This window comes from Trachurus trachurus (genome assembly GCF_905171665.1).
Source record: "Trachurus trachurus genome assembly, chromosome: 12".
NCBI classification, from domain to species: Eukaryota; Metazoa; Chordata; class Actinopteri; order Carangiformes; family Carangidae; genus Trachurus; species Trachurus trachurus.
The window spans coordinates 13,343,672-13,358,370 of NC_139908.1; the positions used below are offsets into that span (position 1 = coordinate 13,343,672).

General features: G+C 38.5%; 2 protein-coding genes across 3 annotated transcripts in view; one reads left to right on the forward strand and one right to left on the reverse strand.

Annotated features, from left to right (window-relative positions):
* The window catches only part of astn2 (astrotactin 2), a gene marked incomplete at both ends in the record, with an annotated part of 239,834 nt that extends 235,725 nt beyond the window's left edge, over positions 1–4,109 (forward strand). For both annotated transcript variants that reach the window (XM_083983273.1, XM_083983274.1), the window contains 2 exons: positions 657–840; positions 3,869–4,109. In XM_083983273.1, coding sequence (XP_083839399.1) covers positions 657–840; positions 3,869–4,109 — 425 coding nt within the window. The remainder of the gene's footprint in view (positions 1–656; positions 841–3,868) is intronic.
* A 10,086-nt stretch (positions 4,110–14,195) lies between these two features.
* pappaa (pregnancy-associated plasma protein A, pappalysin 1a) overlaps positions 14,196–14,699 on the reverse strand; it is a gene marked incomplete at its 5' end in the record, with an annotated part of 80,314 nt that continues 79,810 nt past the window's right edge. The window contains one exon of the mRNA XM_083983337.1: positions 14,196–14,320. Coding sequence (XP_083839463.1) covers positions 14,216–14,320 — 105 coding nt within the window. The 3' untranslated portion in view covers positions 14,196–14,215. The remainder of the gene's footprint in view (positions 14,321–14,699) is intronic.

The following is a 14,699-nucleotide window of genomic DNA, read 5'->3' on the forward strand; positions in this document are numbered from 1 at the left end:
GTAAATAGTGACTATGTGAAAGCATCCACATCATCAAATAAAATAAAATTTCTTCTTTGTTGTAGTTCAGCATCTTTCATTGTAATAAAGTAATTGGTAGCTATATGTTCAAAGTAGGTGGTTACACCCTTTCTTTTTTTTTAATTCTTCATTTCCACATGTCACATCCAAATAATAAATGTTGATCTTAAATTCAAAATTCACCCATTATCAGTTGGTGTTGGGGGTTATCTCATCTCATTTGGTAAAAATGTTATAAGAGTAAGGTCAGGCTTCACATGTGGTTGTCCTTGATCGTAATTTTGAACCACTCAGTGTGCACATGCATGATCATATATTGTGGTTGTTAAAACAAGCTGTAAAATGTAAAGGTGCAGTCCACCATTTTCACATGTCAAATTCAATTTACTAATCACTGGGTGCTTGCCAGCTGGGAGGGTCTGATGTCAGACTATCAAGTTGCATTATGGAAAGTGTGGGGTCCAGTGTATTATGAGTTTGACCTACATTACGGACTTAAAATCAGGATGTTGTGTTGTCTGCAAGTTCAACACCCATACTAAGATGTAGGGCCAATAAATATATCAAAAATAATATATATAACTGCTTTCCTCACTCTTGTTTATTTCTCCCTCTCCTCTATATTTCTATCACAGAAATAGCAGACAAGGTGTACAACCTATACAATGGCTACACCAGTGGCAAGGAGCAGCAGATGGCCTACAACACACTGATGGAAATCCCTCCTCCACTGCTATACAGAGTCCAGCACCACTACAACTCCCACTATGAGAAATTTGGAGACTTTGTGTGGCGCAGCGAGGATGAGCTGGGCCCCAGGTAAGAAGATTCGGAAGCAGTCTTCTCATGCAAGCTGAGAAAATGCTTCAAATGTTTTCCACTTTTGTGCAGGATTTGTGTACCAGTTTACTTGTTTGGAAACATCCTTATTTTCCCCAGTCTTCCACTATTTATGTACGTGCCTCCTTGTCGTGTTTGATGACGTGTTGTTGAGGATCAATTACAGTCATCCTGAGGTTTCTTACATAACAAAAGCCGAAGAAGTCTGAACTGGTGCTGCCAGATTCTGACTATTAAGCCGTTTCTCATGGCATTGTCTGGACCCCCTTAAAGCAGGAGCGCCGTTGCACAATTGCCCCATTCCTCTCACCCCCACCCGTCTCCAAAGTGCTTCGACTGGAAAGCAAATGGGCAAGGTGACCGTGAAAACTCTGAGGTTGCAGTCGCTCCTCGCGTTACCATGGCGATGCTAAAACAGTGTTTGACTGCCAAGCCAAACACTAAATTTGATAGTCAGCTAACACTAACTCAACTTCCAACTCCATTTCCTCTTCTCTCTCATAAAAAAAAAAGTTCCTCCGTGTCCACATCATGCCACCCCGACATCCCCTCACCCCTGACCCCCTTTAACAGTTACGGCTTCATAGAGAGACTTTTGTGTAGGCAGACATTACAACTCTATGGAGACAATGGAAAGCGTATTAACTGCAAAGGAGGGGGATAAACAATACTTTCAGTATAGAACAAAAAAAAAACGTGTATGCAAGTTTGACAAGCCTGACAACTGCTTTGGTTGGTCCATGTTTTGGTTTATCCAATTAGAGCCCAATGTTTTGGTTTGTCCACCCCCACTGCCTGGAAGCAGTCCTTTTCAAGCCATAAATAATGTAATAATCGTGGAATAACTTTCGTCCGTAGGAAGATTATGCCTCTCTCTGATTGGTGAAGGGGGGTGGGAGGCACGGGGTTGGCCACTGGGACTTAATATGGGGATTGGGGTGGTCGAAATGTTGTTTTTGTGTATGTGTTTGTGTGTGGGCAGTTGCGAGAGGTGGGGGTGGCTTTTGGATGAGCGAGCACGGATTATTTACTGCCTGAAGTTGGCAGGGTTGAGCCTCGTTGGGGTAATTTACAAGCAGGCTCTATTGGTGGTGCCTTTTTAAAAGGTAACAGAATGGCCAAGTGAAACGTAAGCACAGTCAGCACTCCTCCAGCAGCTGAGAATCCCAGGAGCCCCCAAATATCCACCAGCATTGTTTCAACTGAACACTAGCCCCTTTCATAATTGTATTGTTCTCTGTACGTGCTATGATGTGTTTTTGTTTTGTTTTGTTTTTACCTATACTGTAAACACAACTATTATCTTGTACTTCAGTGCACTTTTTCTATTCCCACACATCAGTCTGCCCTGATTTGATGTTTTCAGTTGTGGGCTCCCCTTCCCTTCCCTTGAAGCTGTGTTTGTGTTGTAATCAATTACTAAGGATTCAGTTGCCTAAATCACTTTCTTGTTGTAGTTGCAGCCTGGAGGGTTACGCAGAAACAATATTTTTTAAGTCGTCCTCCTCTTTTTTTCTTTCCTCTTTTTCTTTGTCACCTCGAATCACATTTAACATTTAATGACATTTGTTTGATTTGTCTGTAGCTGACGTGCTTGCAAGCCTCCCTTGATTATGTGTTTGGTATTCTGTTGTTTCAGACGTAAGAATTTAAGGGAAATGAGAAAATGCCCCCTCCACCCCCCCACCCCCGTCACCCTCCTCCCTTTTTTTTTCGGCAAATAAGTGAAAAGGATGTCTGTACTCCTTGCTTAACTAAAGACAGATGTTGATGCTCAGCAGACACTGCTTTTCAAAACAAATGGAATTTTGCCCTTCTCTGCGTGTGTTTTCCTCATTTCAGTGTCCATATGAGCTTAACCACCTTGAATAGTTATACTGTAGGTGTATTTTCTGTTTTGGGAAAGTATGGAAGATGTGTGTTTGTGTGTGTGTGTGTGTGTGTGTACTGAGGCATCTTTCCCAACTCGAGTTGACCTGACATATGGCTCCTTCATGTCATAAAGAGCAGCTCCAGACTCGGCTCCTGGAGACAAAATCCTTAGTTTTACCAACTCCAGATAACCTCCCTTTGGTGTTGTGCTCAAGAGAATCACGACCTGAGAGTTTAAAATGCCAGACTGGCAGAGACATATTTACAATTCTTTGAATTCTGCAAACATTCAAAGTTGTATTTCTGTGCACACACACAAAGAGGAGGTGCAAATGAAATTGCAGCATTTGTCTATGCTTTGCCTGTCTTTTTTTATTATTTAAATGTATGTGGCAACACTTTAACCTGCTGACAGTCAGATGGGTGGAGTACTAGTAGCACATCTGAGGTTATGTTTTTGTAGAAAAGGTCATGCTGTGAATTTTAAGGTGCCTCGTCTGGGTCTGTGTGGTGTTGTTATGAGAACTGTAAAACAAAAACAACTTTTTATGATTTGATGAGTGTCATGACAAGTGAGTATTTAAATCTCTATTATGGATAACACAGTTGCATCCAATAGTTATGGCAGTATTTGTGTATGCCAGATTAATGGGTTATTTTTTCTACCAATATTGGGATTCACAGCTGCTACAGTACAAGAACTTCCTTAAATCCCTAAAACCGTACAACAGCAGTGCTAACATGTGCCATCCATTGTCTAATTTTTGGGTTGTGCTGCGTCTAGAATCACATGGGTGATTTTGTGTGTGTGTGTGGCGTGTGTGTGTGTGTCTTACCGAAACCACTGAATGACTCATTCTGCTCCTAGCCTTTTTCTGATTGCACAGGAATTCTGTTTGTGTCCATTGTCACCAAAATTGCTAAAATAATTTTTCTCTATTCCTTTGTTCTTGCACCCCAAATTTGAACTTTTATTTATGCACTGAAGGAAGAGCCTTTAATCAGTTTCTGCATCTGCATCCCCTAACTTTCTATTTCTGTTTGAACTTAAGGAAATGGACTGGTGATGGGATTAATTAAATTATATTTTTTTGCAGTGATGTTGATATTTTGCTTTTGTTTTCTCCTTCCAAAGAAAAGCCAACCTGATACTTCGCAGGGTGGAAAAAATCAGCCACTACTGCCGGTCTCTGCTGCGCAGCACCCACATCCAGAGCCGCACCGACACCATGGCGTACGTCTACTGCCTGCTGAGTGAAGAGGGCCGACCTCCCAGCAAAACCTGGCACGGCTCTTTACACGAAAGTCGCACCACCTGCATGGAGAAGCTCATTTCTGTACAGCGCAACACATACAGCAACACCAAACTCCGATGAGACAGGAGTTTGCAGATGAGCAGATCATCTTTTATTTTATTCCCTTGCAAAATGACATCGATTGATTGATGTACTTCGTCACTCCACTCTGCAGCAGGTGTCTCTCAAGTGACTGGTGCATTTTGAAAACCAGGAGAGCCTAAAAAAAAACCTCAGAATTCACTGGACATTGTGTTAAAGCTACCGAAAAACGTATTTTTGTGTGGCCTACTTTTATTATAAGACAGAAGATTTAAGAAGAAGAAGAAAAAAAAGAAGAAGAAAAAAAGATCCGGAGCGAACTATTATTTCTCAAATGCAAAATGCCAGTGATTGCACATATCAATGAGAAACTGCAGTGTGAACATGTAAAATATCATTCAGCCAAGAGAAAAACTGGTTGGCTTAAGTACTTTGAATGTAATATTGTAGTTCCTTTTCGGTGCTTTGAAGCTTACCTGGGACGCTTAAAAGAGAGAAAAAAAGGAAAAACCAATAGCATAACTTATTTGCCTTTACTACCTTCATTTGAAAGGAGAAACTGAGATGTGTTAAAGCCATTTGAAGATCACTTACTTGTTTTCAAGTTCACGTTAATTAAAAAAAAGATAAATCGATTTGATTTTTTTTCTTCATGAATTTAAAATCAGTAAGTGAGAATCTATGTAGTTAGTCTTGTATAACATTTGATAGATTCAATTGAAATAGCAAGGCTTTGTGTGGTAACAGAATTGACAAACAGGTCACTGACAGCCTGTTGAAATTATGCAAAGACAGAGTGGGCAGCATTCAGACATCATACTCATTCATAGACTTTTAATCAAGTGCTGATTCTAGTGTGGAGATCTTTGTTGCCTCCATTTTTTTTTATTACTACAATACCCAAAATAAATACTATTGAAAATATATCAAGGAAATTTAAGGATGTTTATTTCCCAGACTAGAAATTGATAGATTAATGCACCCAAAACCAATAAAAACAATGCTTTTGCCACACTGAAGTCTTTTAAATGTATGCTTTATGAAGGGATTGTGGGGTGTATGACTAAACCCATCAACAATATTGATACTGGGAAAAATAAATCAGATTCTATAACTGGATTTAATCATTTTTGTTAACTAATGACTTGTCAGTGGGATGTGACAGTAGTCATCATTTGGCAAGCTGTGCAAATTAAAAATAGATCTGTTATACACAGATAAGAGGGGTCGGATGCATTACACTCACGATGTGGTGCTGTGAATGCATCTTTGAAAAGTTCCTCTTTTGTGGAAGAATTTGATATTTTTGCCCGTATCTATGTGACAGGCAGGATAATGGAATAATAATCTTGAGGACCATTTTAGGGTGGCCTGTAGCCTGGCCTGGACTGTAACCATGTGAGGTACTGTACGCTGAATTGTGAAGAATTGGTGATTGTAAAGATCATCTGCGGCCCTTTTTAATCCTCTTATTTTTCAGGTCTGTGTCATATCCTCAAAGCCATGGATTGTTTTTATGAAGAGAAACAATGCCTTTTTTTTCAATATTTTCATCTCATGTTATATGAATTGTAATAATAAATTATTATATTGTACATTTTAAATTGTAAAAAAAATGGACATCTGTATTATTATGTGGCTTTGATTGTCTTTTTCTGAAGAATGTGAAATATTAAAAATGTATATAAAATCAGAAGACTTTTATTTCAGTATAAGGATGGAATGATTACATTGCAATTTACGTAATTTAATTTTGGGTTTTTTTTTTTCAGTTTTTTTAAATCATACTTTCTTGAACATCTGTGGATCATTTATTTTAAACTATTTTAATCGGGAGTGCCAAAACAATTTAAATTCCCCTCACAAACATAGTTCATTCCAAAATTGTTTACCACATCTGCAGATGTTTTCTCTGTGTTTTACAGATGATTTTCTGTGTAGCCTTCCCGGTTTTCATGAATATTATTGGTTACTTTCCACCTGGTAGTTATTTTCCTGGTGTGCCATCACACTGATTAGTTGTAATTAAAAAAATACTTAACTTCACAAATACATACTTTTTTCAGTTTGTATCAATTCTAATGCAATCCACTGTAGCCAAAATAACTCAATCTAGACCAAAAAGTGAGTTAAGTGAGTTGCATTTCAACATAACACTTACTCTGCCATTGCACGTCTTAAAATATCCGATTGAATAATTGTCACAACGTGTGAGTTAATAACCCTTGTGATACTTTGGTATACGTGATACTCCTACACTTCCTTGTTTAATCCTGAGTGCTCGTCTTGTGGTACGTTTACGTCATATCAGAAGAAACCTAAGAACGGGATGTTGTTACCTCAACTGTTAACACATGTTGGAACACCCACATCCAAAACCAATTGTGTTCATGACTTCAAAATCAATGAACTGTGGCACACGTTCTCGTTTTTTTCTTTAACCAAAATTTGTGATGTGATTTGATGATATTGCAACATGACATGTTTTCATCATATGCATTCAGTTTTAATTGTTAATTAATTTATTTCCCATACAACTTTAGTTCAGACTTAACGTTTACTAGTTTTTATATATAATCTGACTGTGCCCAAGTGATGAAGTGAAACCAACATAGGTTGGTCTAAGCAGCTCAGGCCATCAAGACTGACATATGACAGCATTGAGTACAATGTGGTGTTGACATCAATAATCTGTCTTGTTAAATGGCCACATTCAATCTTACATGGTTTTGATCAGATGATGTGGTGCACATGCCTCATGTGTCCTGTCTGGACTGACACAGACCTCCCTGGAGAGAAGCCCCTGGGGTGCAAACCACTACAGTGAAGTTGCACAATATCACAGCAATATTTGGATCAGAATTAATTAGCATGATGGCAAAATGAGGCACAGATGAAAATGGCTGTAATCATCATATTTTTAAATGCAAATTGCAGCGCAATGCGTTTTATTTCCCAGGGTTTTTTTTTTTTTTTTTACCCAATTTACAACACGATCCAGCTTAAAAATATTTACATTGAGCTGAGAAGGGAGGAAATCATTCACTGAACTAACAGACAGCTATCCCCTATGAATTACTCTAATTTATATCATTAACTAAAGGTGGCTATGCCTCTCTGCATGTGAGCTGCTGGGAAGCATTTTCTTTTTCCATCTCCCTCAACAAACTATTCCTTTAAGCTCAGATCCAGTTTCTTTCCAGTCATGCAACATTAACTGCACTTTAAAAATCAGTAGCTTGATGTTCATTCTCACAAATTAGGCCATTAACGTCATTGGTGTGCCAGGAACAGCACTCACATTTCCATGCCAATGTATCAATGGAGGCTTAAAGAATGAGTTCCTCTTTTATAACCACCTCAGCCCTCCTTTTTTTTTATCATTATTTTTGAAAGGCTCACCATGGATCTTTGGTACCCCAATGACTTCCAATAGAAACATACTCTTCATAGGCACACAAGAGTTAAAATACAGTATACAGCAGCTCCAAAATTAACCCAAACACACCAATAATGGAAAGAAGAAGAAGAATCTGACCACACTCCTCCAGGTTATGTTCACTTTAACCAGTGTTTTATTTCTACACAATAAATGACAGCAAAATGAACATGATACTCATCTGTATGATTCTTCCTTATGAAAATATAGTACACATCAGACATGTTTTGCCATGTACCAGAGCACCAAAAATATATATAATTGCAACTGTGAAAACAGAGAGAAACATCGACTGAAACATAAAAGTCCAATCTGTTGTATATGTGCCTGAAAAAGTGCATACTGTGTAAGAACCAAGGAGAGAGGAGGCCATCAGAGGGAGGAAGGAAGAGAGGGAGGGAGGGGCAACGGAGTCTGATGGCTACCTTTACAGTGTTGGTGAAATTCTCAGCAAACACAAAGGCATAGGGATAAGACTTGACAATATACAGTATGGAGTGAGGAGAAATGAAAGCTGTTGGTTGGTGCCACTCAACGCAGATACAATTTGAAATTAACTTCTCAATGCGTAACAAAAAAACAGTCAAGCTTGATTATAAGGATCAATTTCAACAGACTCCTAAGACCAAGAAATGACCATTATGATTTTATTCATCTTGACAACAAATAAATAATTTATGACTCAATGGATAAATTCATGGTTTAGACACCTGACAACAGTGCTTGTACTAAGCCTTTATGAACAAATAAATGCTGACAGCGAGTGGTGTGGTAAAGCATCACAGGTCTTTTTTTTTTTTTTCTGTCTTTGCAGGTGATACTTTGACACAATGCACAACATATTCACGGTTCATCTCTTTGTATAATAGTTATGATAAAAATCAATCCAAGAGCTACTCCCAAACAGTTAGTACATGGTTTGCAAATACAATCATCATATAATATTATTATTTACATCTTAAAATATATTTGTTGAGCAATCAGGTACGAAACATCGCAGTAATACCACTAGATATCCACATAATATGTAAATACACTTTTTTTGTACTTCCCACTTAGAAAAAAAGGACAATTCACCTTTTTTATTTATTGAGGGATTAGGAAACAGACATAAGTGGACCATTCTATAACCAGAGGCCTGTGAGAGGTACTTCATGTGTTACAATACACAAAGAAAATGTCTTACAACAAGATGGCACATCAGTATTTATCAGCAAAAAAACATTAGGGCTTCAGACACTCTTTCTTACACTTCTCACTCCCCCGCTTTGCAGTTACACACTACAAAGTTTCTGCCATTTTTAGATGAACGATACAACAGCCAGGTGTTAAATTAGAAACAAAGGAGCGACTGTTGGTGGAAAATGTGGAGAGGTATCAAAGCCTGTCAAAAACGACTGCTATCCAAATCATATTATGTGATAAGCATAGGCTCTAGGTGAGAAGAACCGTGTTCCTTCAGCCTAACTTCAAAAGGCTCTGTAAGCTGGGCAAACATCCTCTCTCATTTTCACAGGGCCAGCTTGACCCTGGCCGCCCTGCGCAGGCATACCTGACAGTGACAGATGAGGCAGTGTGTTGAGGAGTGGGGAGGTGGAGGTAGGAGAGGGGGTGGGGGGGTGAGTCCCAGAGAGGGACGGCTGCCACCCCTAGGAGAAATTCTGACTCATTGGCCTCGGCTTGTTGCCAGTCAGCACTGGCCACCCCTGGCCCAGGGGCAGCCTCTGTGAGTACACATTTTCACACCTGGACAAATAGCTGGACAGGCCAGGAAAAGCAGCCCACCCATCCCTACCTCTGTCCCTGCCCACCCTCTACTCCCCCCCCACCTCCAAGAGCCCTGTATCTGGGGCACCATCGGCTGCCTTTTGACCTCACGTCCTTCTTTCCCTTCATTTTTGATTCCTCCCTTTGCCACTTGCCCATTTTCTCCTACCCTCAGCTGGCTGTGTACATATATTCCTTGTGCCTTACACTGGCCCTGAAGACCTTGTTTGCGATATTATGAATTTATGCACTTGACTTGACTGTTATATACTTGGTTCTCCTTTCAGAACTTCTCATAAGTATGGCTAATGTGTGCATAAAAAAAAAAAAAGCAGAGAAAAAAAAAAGAAAAAACATAAAACAAAAACTTTACATTCTGGTTTTAGAGGGAAAAGAAAAGATACACTGCACTCAGTAACATTTTAAATGTGGCGAATACTCATTGGATAAAAGCAGTGTCCATCTACACTTAATGACCAATGAGATTCCGTTCATGGTTGTGGGCTTGAAGTACGTCTGATGCGTGACAGCAGCGATCACAACCAATGATGTTTTGTTTAGAAGAACAATGTGAAAAATAACTTACATGGACATTAAATATAACTTAAAAAAGTATAACACTCTCAATAAATAGTTCTACTATTTACACCATTGTTATGAGACGCAAAAATGTCACTAAAATACCAAAAATATAGAAGCAGCAAACATTACAGGCATGAGGTACAGCAAGGGATCCTGTGAAGACTACAGTAGAGAGGTGACGTCCTCATCCAATGCGCAATCTTATATTTTCTTCCGTTAATATCTTGTTTAGCTATGGCTTATGGGTACCTTCTCCACTGTTAGGAATATAATTTTTCATGTTGACATGCAGTCACATTCTGTAGCCTCTCTGATAGTAATAATGATCAGCTGTTTTGGTGTCCAGATGGTACGAGTAATTGTTGAGGAGGATATTGATAAGTTAGTCAATGTATGTGGAAGCAACAACAGGTTATATCGACTCAGTTTACAGGATGAAGGGAAGGATCCGATGACAGATTTTTGGATTCGTCCATTCAAATGGTTGGAATTGGCTTTCCAGTGACCTCAGTGGCAGGCGATGAACCACAGTACTGCATGTCATTGGCATAGTGTAGTGATTGCAGGTCAGTCTCCCCACTGGTAACAGTTCTATGTAAAGCAGCAGTATCTGGAGTACTAATATTACATATATTTAATAATATCAACATAATACAAGTCTTTTTTTTGTTTTGTTTTTTTTTGTTTTTTTTTAACCAGGCCTATATATTTTTTCATATAAAGTGTTAAATGCAATCTTTGAAGATGATGTAGCCTTTCAAATGTCCTTACAAAGTTTCATATTTCATAAAAGTTACAAAGTCTTTCAAGAGTGCCTTTTTTTTAAATGGGAGTTTCTTCATTTATGCTTTTCCTTCACCTTCAGCATATCTAGGTTTCTCCAAAATGTACACCTTTAACCTAAGACAAAACATCAGGACAAAACAAAAGAAAAACAAATCTGCAATCTAGCTAGACCTTACATATGCGACAATATACTGTATTTTATAACGCATTGGTGTGTACCCTACTTTGTAAGATCTGGGGCTTCTAAGGATGACGGAAGATGAATATATTGTTTATAGTGACACTGATAACATTGAATGCAAAGTCAAGAGGGCTAAACTAATGACAGGAAAGCTAATAGCAACACAGGGAGTCAAATGACCGAATATCAAACAGTTTGTTTCAGATCACTGTTCTGACAATAGCAGCTTCTAAACATATTTGAAAGATATACTTTTTCTTCTTACATGGCAACTAAAAAGTGCAGTAACTGAGGTCAATAATACAAACACTGATTAAATATGACATTTTGTAAAAATGAAATACATGAAAAACAAAAAAAAAACAACCAAAAACATTTCTCAACTCTCCTGCCCATCAAGAACATATAGTAATATTTACACAATATTTATGTATTTGTATTTGGTGGAAAATAATACCTTTTCACTTTATCTGCATGGTGTGGTATTGTCTTAGTTTTTCACTAACATAGGTTTGAAAAAAAATGACATGAAATTGGTCTTACATTGCCACTTGTACAACTCGTTGCGTACATTTAGTTTCCCTACTCATGATAATGATCTGGAATGCTATAGCAGCCTAATATGAGTCAGAGGGACCATACCATTGACCCAAAATGAAATGAAAAGTTATAACCATGCCGACTGTATCCATGGTTATTGTTGCAGCCAAGTAGGAGCAGCAAAATTTGGACCAATATGCCAAGCAGCCTTCATTATCAAATGTGCATGAGAAATTATAGTGTGTATGTTTGTGTGGAATGATGAGAAACAAAATACAAAGCTGTTGTAGCAGCCATATCTAATGACGTTAATTGGTGGGGACGGACACCCAAGTTCACAATACTGAAAAGTGCTGATCACAACCAAGTGCACTTTTTTTTCTTTTCTCTCTTTTTTTTACTGCAGAATATTAGGGACCTTTGATCATATTGTGACTGCTAATGCTGTACTCACATTTACATCCAAAAGTCATTTTTATAGATAACATCGTTGCCTGCAGAACTAGAGCTGAGAGTCCAATACAAGTGGGAGGGGAGAGAAATGTGGCTACGAGTGAGTGTGTGTCACATGCAGTGTCCTTCCACCTATACTTATTCTCACTAAGAGCCATGGCCTATATCCAGCCCTTTTATTTCTATACTTTAGTGTGACTGTGCTGTGCAGTACTGTGCAATCAAAAAAGAAAATGTAAAAAAAGAAGCCACAGACTCCTGACAAGCATTGACTACATTCTGAACAGGGCTGAGATCATTTTATTTTCAGTTTAAACATTTTAAATCAGTGCTTGAGGTGACAAAGTTCTCATCAAGCACCATGAGGGAGGAGTTCAAACTGAAACTAAAATCACGCCAACCCGAAGTGAGGTGTTATCAATGACATTCTTTAAGTCGTGGTTGATGTGTGTAGTATTTTCTTGGGCAGTTGGGTTAAATGGGAATGACAAGTGAGGTTCTGAGTTTTTTTTTTTTTTTTTTAGAGTTTTAGTGCATTTCATGTGTGGTGGTGCTGTCAACATGTATTAATGTGAGCTGAATGTATCGTGTACTGACATGCAAGTGTGAATGAATGCTTCAAAGAGGTACTGTAAGCAGCAAGGCAGACAAAGTCGTCTAACCCCATTAGGTATCATGATGTGACGATGGCAAGTAGCAGCAAACGCAGTAGCAGAAGTCATGCTATAAATGTTTCAATTATGCATTCAGGAGTTTGCTTTCGGTTGTGTGTGCGTTTTTGTGTATTTCATTTTGGCTTTTGTGTTGAATCTGTGGCTTGAAACTAAATTAAGGCGAGACACGGCAGGCAAAAACTGTTTTTTTTTTTTTCACGCACTGGTCAATGTGGAGATTTTGGGATATTTTGCTTACGTCTCCTTTCAGACTACTGGAAAGAAAATGTCCAAAATACACATTTAAGTGTGTATTTAATGACACTTTGTCTAGTTGCCTCTATAAATTTCGCTTAAATTAATTTAGCACTTTAACGCAACATGCAGTACCGCAATCATTGTCCGCACCATGTCATCACAGGTGTCGCTGTAAAGCTCTATCCCTCACCTGTAAAATGTGATGAGATCCAAACATGGTCACTTTCTGTGTATCCTATAGTGGTTTCCAATAAAACATTTAGGAATTTTATAGTATAGTATATCTCTGAGGGCCATTTTTTCGTACTCTGAGCCAAATATCTCCACTTCAGTAGCATTTACATACACCAGACTTTCCAGTTTTACTCCTGTCTGAAGATTTCCACAGAGGGGATTTATATAATATTTGATTCCCAAAAACATGGCCAAAAGGAATTCATTATAGCTGACTGTGATTTCTGATTTGTAGAGTGTTAAAAACCGACATATATAAACACACCTGAAAAAACACTTGACCTACCCAATATTCAGATTTCAGTTCTGCATTAGATAATGCATCATTTGCATACTTAAACATAAATCATTGTCTTAGTGTAAGTAATAAGCCGGAAAAGTTTCATGGTTTCATGCCTGTTACTTAAATGTTCACCTGTAGTGTCTTGCCTTAAGAATATGGCTGTCTCATTCCCCACCAAGCTAGTAATAACCTCTGTAGCCTCTGATGTGCCTATGGAGAAACACACTTTACTGAAAAAGGACATTGAGATACAGAACGTCTGACCAGTTAGAAACCAGGAATGATTTAAACAGAAACTTCTAGCCCCTCCAAAAAGGTGTCGAACATGCCTTCAAAATGTGTGAGGATTATTATTTTTTAACATTTGTTTTTGATTTCCTTCATATTTTCAAAAACACAGAGCCAACATCAACACAATCCCCCGACTTGCACATTTTGAGTTACCTTAGGTTCAATCGTGTGATTGTAGAGCAAGGTCACTAAAATAGACACTGAAGCCAGCACAAAACTGAACAAAAGGCATGCTACCTAGGCTTGGTTATGTTTTTGTTTAGTTTTTCTTTTTTTTGTTTTGTTGTTGTTTGTTTTCTTATTCTTTCAAAAACAAAAAAGTGTCTGTTTCATGTATTTTTTTTCTCCTTGCTATATATATATATATATATATATATATATCTTTTTTTTCATGATGATATTGCAGGGTTACTTTCCTTTTTAGCTGAAGAAATGAAGTTTTCTGTGGAGTCTCATGAGTCCCATCCTCTTTTCTAGATCTTTCTGTGATGTGGAGGCGGAGGCATTTCAACTGGTTGGGGTTGCAGTATGGATGGAGAGGTATGCCTGTTAAGCAGCATGTGCAGGAAACTGAAGGCCGAGAGGAGGATGAAGGAGGGGTCTGCCTCGGCCACTCTGGCTGTGTTGTGTTGGAGCGTGGTTCCTGGGAAGTCGAACAGAGGTCCCTGCTCCGGCTGGTCACCCGAGGGAATGTACATGCTCATCCTTTCTGTTCTCTATAGCATTGGGATCCCGACAGGAGCACTCATCGTGTTTGTCGCAGGACATGGGGAATGGAATTACCTGGGCAGAAGAGACTTACAGTCATTAAGTGTAATTGATTTACACAACTTATGGGTGTTTTACAAATGCATATTGGTGGTCAAAAGAGCCAAGAACCAAGATCCCATAAACACCAAATTTTAAGTCTCTACCATGAAGATCTATACAAACATCTTGCTTTAGCAGGTAGATAACACGAGTATAACTAAAACATAAGGTGTATGTAGATTCCGTGAGTGCATCTGGCCCAGAAGATCAATATCTCTAAGTCACTGAATATAAGAAAAATCAATATCCCAGTTTCTCTGATGGTCGGATGTTAAAGTTTAACACTGTATAGGTGGAAATAGAACTGAAAGATCGTTGACCATTGCCCCTGGCGTTTGACGTCACTGGCTAA